The following is a 6,604-nucleotide window of genomic DNA, read 5'->3' as shown; positions in this document are numbered from 1 at the left end:
GCGTAAGTATGATTTGGCACCGATAAAATTGGTTCCGTTATCAGAGTGCATATATTTTACCGGACCACGACGGGACAGGAAACGCTTGAAAGCCGATAGAAAACTAGCAGTACTAAGTTCGGTAGCAAGTTCTATATGAACTGCTCTAGTAGTCATACAAGTAAATATACAAATATACGCCTTCTGGGCTTTAACACCACGACGACGCTGAGGCGTATATGAAATAGGTCCAGCATAATCACAACCAGTATGAATAAATGGTTTTTCTACTTGATTTACCCTACATGAGGGCAAATCAGCCATCATTGGAAAAAGAGCTTGAGGTTTTAAGCGAAAGCAAAAATAACATTGACGAATTCTCTGACGAATAATTCGTCGTGCAGATATAATCCAATAATTGCAACGCAAAAGGGACATTAATGTTTCAGGCCCTGCGTGACAATTCTTCCTATGATGGTAATCAATAAGAATGTCTACAATATGATCACGTCTGGGTAACAAGAAGGGATGTCTAAATTCATAGGATACATCTGCGTTATCCAAACGGCCACCAACTCGAATAACACCATTATCTAAGAATGGTTTCAATTGTCTAACTAAATTAGAACACAAGTTCGCAGCTGAAAGATCTGCCAATTCTTGTGCAAAATAAACACTTTGAAGTGCTCGTATTATGTGAATTTCAGCCTTAGATAAATCCTCGGCGCTTATAGGCCCTTTAGGTAATATTCTAGCAAATTTAAGTAAATAAACAACAGACCGAAGATATTTGCTCCATGATGAAAACTTGCGAGATAACTCAAATAATACATTCGATTTTGAATCACAAGTAGAAATTAAAACTACTGATTTTGCCTCTGGAATTGACTCACCTTGAGGTATAAAAGGTTTAATAGGCCATAAATCTTTCGGTTTACTTGCCCAAGGAGGGCCGTGAAGCCAAAGAGGGTGACTCACTAGTTGTGCTGGTGTTAGCCCTCGAGATAAACAATCACTAGGGTTATCTAATCCCCGAATGTGATAGAAATGTTTACTAGGCAAATTCTCATGTATTTTTGCCACACGATTGCCTACAAAAGTTTGCCATCGATAGGGCTCTGAGTGGATCCAACTTAATGCTACTGTTGAATCCGAAAATGCTAAAATCGTATGAACAGAAAACCGAGGCATGTAATTAAAAACAACCTTTTTTATGAGTTGTGCAAGAACTAAAGCCGCACATAACTCTAGTCTTGCAAGTGACACAATTTTTAATGGGGACACTTTGGACTTGGCACAAACCAAAGTGATTATATTGTCATTATTAGGAGTAGTAACACAGGCATAAACTACTCCGCCATACGCTTTCTCACTTGCATCAGCAAACCCAAGAATTGTCAACCTACAATTTTCTGTTACACCAATGTGACGAGGAAATTTAAGCTGCTCAATTAGGGGCAACTCACGTTGAAACTGATGCCATTTTTTAACAATATTTTCTGGGGAGAATCGTCCCAATCAATCTTTGCTATCCATAAATCTTTAATTAATAATTTAGCGAAAAGTACAATAGGGGCCACTAACCCTAAAACATCAAACAACCGAGCAATATATGACAGTATATGTCGTTTAGTACATGGACGTTCATCATGATTAACCTGAAAGGTAAAATTATCATCGATGGGATCCCAACGTAGTCCCAAGATTTTGAAAGTATTGTCATCATCATCACTATCAAATGAGACACTCTGTGACAAATGCCTGTCTTCAGGTATTTCCTGTAATATACGATCTGAATTGGAAGACCATTTTGCCAATTCAAATCCCCCAGCCGTGAAGAGCTCATTTAACTCACGCACAGCATCGTTAGCTTTCTGTTCATTTATAATGGAACTAACGATATCGTCCATGAAAATATCACGAGAAACAATTTCTTTGGCAACAGGAAAACGATCGCCTTCATCCTCCAAAAGTTGTTGTATAGTACGTAACGCCAAAAAAGGGCTGGATCGCAAACCGAAAGCAACACGGTTATATTGATAAACCTTGATTGGTCCATTAAAATCAAAACGATACAAAATACGCTGAAATGGACGATCCTTTTCACGAACATGGATTGCTAAATACATTTGACGAACATCTGCCGAAATAGCAACTAGAAACAAACGTAAATTTAATAAAATAGAAAACAAATCCGCGTGCAGACTAGGGCCTGCATGCAAAATATCATTCAAAGACAAACCAGAGTCAGTAGGAAAACTAGCATTAAGAACGACTCTCAATTTTGTAGTAATCTTATCCTCACGAATAACAGCCCGGTGAGGAATATAATATGCTTTCTCTTGAGGCACAATATCTACTTCAGACAAGTATCCCTTTTTAAGGTGGTCAGTAATAACCTCATCATACGCCAACTTAACTGCTGGTTGAGAACGAAGCTTCGATTCTAATCGTAAATAACTGCGCTCTGCAGCCTTCAAAGAATTTCCTAAATTTTCAGAATCAAGTTTAAAAGGTAAAGCAACTTCATATTGACCGTAGCTAGTTCGCTTAACAGTTGATTTAAATATATCCTCAGCCTGTTTATCTTCTAGACTGAGAATAGGAGAATTTCCTAAGTCCTCAATTTCCCAAAACTTTTTTATTAAATTATTGACTTCATATGTAGCACAAAAACTAAGAGACGAAGTACACACTGTCGTAATAGGAGCATCACCAAGAACGATATAACCTAAAGTCGTCTCGATAGCACTCGGTTGGCCTGGGGCATTAACTATCTTACCCGGCAATAATACATTGGTAAACAATTGTACACCTATTAATAAATCAACTTCATTAGGGACGCTCCACGAATTATCTGCTAATGCAATACCCTCAAATCCAGATATTTTAGTAATATCTATAGGGCAAGTAGGCAATCTAGATGTAATATTTTCTAAAACAAGCGCTTCTATAGAATACTTTTTCCCATGTTGAAGTGTGGAACGAAATACAAAATTAACGCTACCCTTTACAACTTGAGTAGAACCACCAATACCTTTAACTGAAGCTGATAAACTTTTATTGACAGATAAGCCTAGTCGTCTAGCACCCTTGGCAGATATATAATTTTTCTGCGAACCAGGATCAAGGAGAGCTCTAATTAAAATCTCTTTGCCATTACGACAAGCAGCAACAACCTTTGCTGTACCCAAAACTTCAGTAGTTGGAGATACAACTCGTTTTTCAGTTGACATTGTACACAAAGATACCTGATTATTTAAAACTTGGTGATCACCTTCACTTTCAAATTGAACTCCATTGTTCACTTTATTATTAATACATGGTTCAGTATTACTAAGAGCCACAGTGGCTTGCGATGGAGGCTTATTATTAAAATGGAGAATCGTGTGATGCTTTCCGTCACACTTACTACAAACATGCTGTGACGTACAGCGGGAAGACCAATGTTGAGAACTAAGACAATTAGTACACAACTTCTTATCTTTTACATATTGATACCTCTCAATGGGATTCAATTTTAAGAATTTATCACAATTTGAAATTTTTACATGAACTGCACTGTTGCAAAACAGACACTTAGAACGAGGATCACCAGTTGAAACATGTGCATGATTGGTACGCAAGCGATTACTGTTAGTAGATTTGCTAACAAATCTTTCATTTTTAATTGAAGGACGTGGTTGTGAGGTTCGATAGAGAACTTTAACATGTTCTCGCACAAAATGAACGAACTCCTCATAACCTGGCATACCATTATTATTCCGAATCGACATTTCGAAACTTCTTGCAGTATCAGGATCTAGTAACTTAAGACCCAAATGAACAAAAATAAATTCAGTTACATTTTCAAGCTTAAGTTGATTTAAGGCAGCAATTGTAGCTGCAAACTTATCAATAAAATCTTCCAGATTTTGTGCCGAAGCACCAACAAGAGGTTTCATTGAAAGTAACTGATTCAAATAAGAAGTACCCAATTCACGTTTATCATAATATTTAAGTTTTAACGTTTCCCAAACTGTTAAATAATTTTCCGCGGAAGGTACAACGCCTACAATTATAGACCTGGCTTTACCAGTTAATTGATTAAACAAATAATGTACTTTATCAGAATCTGTTAAATTATTGTTATCATGTATCATACGCTTGAAACTTTCGTAAAAGAAAGGGAACTGCTGTATATCGCCATTATAAAATGGTAACTCGATGCGGGGAATCTTCATATAATCATTACTATTAGACGTTACAGTTACAGCCTTTTCATTTAAAGGCTGTGCCTGAGAAGACTGGGATGACGCAGAAAGCTGATCATACACCAGGTTTATTTCACAGTATAAGTCATCAAATGAATCTAAACTCGAAAAGGAAGGTTCAAAATCTTTATTTAATTCAATATTCATCCAATTAATTTGTTCTACTATTTCCTTAAATTCAGAACGTAACTGTTCCAAGGTACGAACTTTACTCAAAAATTGTTTTTTAATAGTTTCATTTTTATAAATATCTGGTATTAAGTCATAAATGGCTTGCACCCGACTAAAAGAACGAGCTCGTTGAGCTTCATACAATTTAATTTTCTTTTCAAGATCCTCAATTGGAACCATGGTAAGATAATTACTATAATATACAATTTAAAAACTAAATAAGATTTATTAACACCTCATATGTTTATATAAGAAACGATAATTATTTAAAAGTATTGTTTTTATAAAGTTATGTTTAATTTCAAGAAACCTAGTTAAAACTAACAAATTCTACTTCAAGTAAATAAATTATTTAAAATATTAAATTCCGTTAGAGAAACCTATAGGGACACCTCGTTATTACTAATGTTCGATTATAGGTCAATAATCATGTTTATTACAATTACCAATAGATAACCACTAAAAAAATTATGTATATTCTTAGTTCTCATAGTATCTATAGGTATGTACCTATACTAATTAAATAAAATTAAGTTAATTATTATTTTTCATAAATTCAACAAATAATTACAATACTCAAATATGTGTAAACGTTGTTTATACTTGAACAGGTATATAATAAATATCACTCATATCACTAAACAACAATTCTATTAACTTGCTAACACTTTCAATTGAATATAATAAATCTATGACGTGTCAGTAAATGCATAAACAATCGTTAAACAATTTTACCTAAACAACAGCAATATTCAAAGCAACACTTTTTGTTTAGTTAAGCTAATTTTGCATGGGATACCAATAATGTGGCGTTTCTTTTGAAATGAGATAAAATGTAAACAAACCGCAATGTAAAGGAATAGACCTAGCATATAGCAAATAACTTATTACTATTACAACTTCTACTACAAATGGCTACTAATTACATATAATTTACCTTTTGTACTGATACTTAAACTCCAGTATATACGAGAATATTTAAGTAATTAATAATCTAAATTAGAAAAGATATGACAAAATAATACTATATTTGCAACCGCTAAGTGTATATATTATACAAACAAATGTAATATGCACCTAATGTAATGCTGTCTGCATTACAGCAATGCAAATAGATGTGAACTATTCTTAAAAAATATAGGTATCCACAATATAGCAAAGTAACTTAGTGCTATATAATAAATATCTCTATCTTTAATAATCAAATATATTTAAATACATTTATAGTAACGAAGATGGTACGTGCACTATGCTTGTTTAAAAATAGCTTGATATACCGCAGAGATTGCGTAAATATGATATAGTTATTAAAACAAGTCCGCAATAGTATAACAAAGAACTTAGTTTTATACTACCTACACAAAAAATGTTAAAAATAATCTTCTAACAAATTAACTTATTGTTAGGCGTAATTATTATAGATACTACGACAAATTAACTTAGTGTCGAGTATTATAATATAGCTAAAAACCGCGACTAATAACAAAACACAACCCGATAACTTAGGTGTTATGTTGGCGTTTCAGTAACGCAGTGAACGCAAGTTAAATCTACCTACCTAAACGAACGTATTCAATTAACTTATGATACGTTTGTTACCTATTTCAATACAATTATACGTATTAAATTACTAGCAAGGCATCCAAGGTTCGATAGGACCAGAAAGAAATGGTGAAGCAATTCAATAAGAATAACAATTATTTCCTTCGATATGTGAGCCGGGTCGCCGGCTGGTTTTTACCTCGCTTTTCGTAATTTCGAAAATAGGATAGGTACTCACCTGCGAACAATTCCAGCAGCTCTCTACAGGATCCGGGGTTCGATGGTCCGAAAGATGACACGGAGCACAGCCGATAAATATTATTTTTTAATTAAGTTGTAGGAAAGCGGCCAGTCGCGGTTACTCAAAACGAAGTTCGAAAAAGAAGGGCATCGGCGCGAGAGGGCAGCACCGACAAAGATCGGACACAATCGGTCCATAGCCCACAGATAACCACTAAAATTGCGAGCATGTAAAGTACCCATCCCTTATCCATAGCGAAAAGCGAGTAGGCGCAAATACTAATATGAATAATGTTATTAATTCTAAACTGGCGTCACCACAAGCCTATATATAATAGGAGTCTCTCATCCCATACAATACCTGTATAACGAATTTTATAGATTGGTCAAGCCGTTAAAATGTTAACAGATAACAAAAA

The 6,604-nt window shown here is 34.6% G+C and overlaps 1 protein-coding gene across 1 annotated transcript; it reads right to left on the bottom strand.

Annotated features, from left to right (window-relative positions):
• Positions 1-1,430: 1,430 nt before the first annotated feature.
• LOC128200748 (uncharacterized) lies at positions 1,431-4,583 on the bottom strand. The gene has a single exon (XM_052895103.1). It carries the CDS (start codon positions 4,581-4,583, stop codon positions 1,431-1,433), a length of 3,153 nt encoding a protein of 1,050 aa, XP_052751063.1.
• Between the last annotated feature and the right edge of the window lie 2,021 nt (positions 4,584-6,604).

Source organism: Galleria mellonella, unplaced genomic scaffold (genome assembly GCF_026898425.1).
Source record: "Galleria mellonella isolate WM207_F2 unplaced genomic scaffold, CSIRO_AGI_GalMel_v1 utg266, whole genome shotgun sequence".
NCBI classification, from domain to species: Eukaryota; Metazoa; Arthropoda; class Insecta; order Lepidoptera; family Pyralidae; genus Galleria; species Galleria mellonella.
The sequence above is the reverse complement of the archived record's forward strand: the minus strand, read 5'-3'. Positions and strand labels throughout refer to the sequence as shown.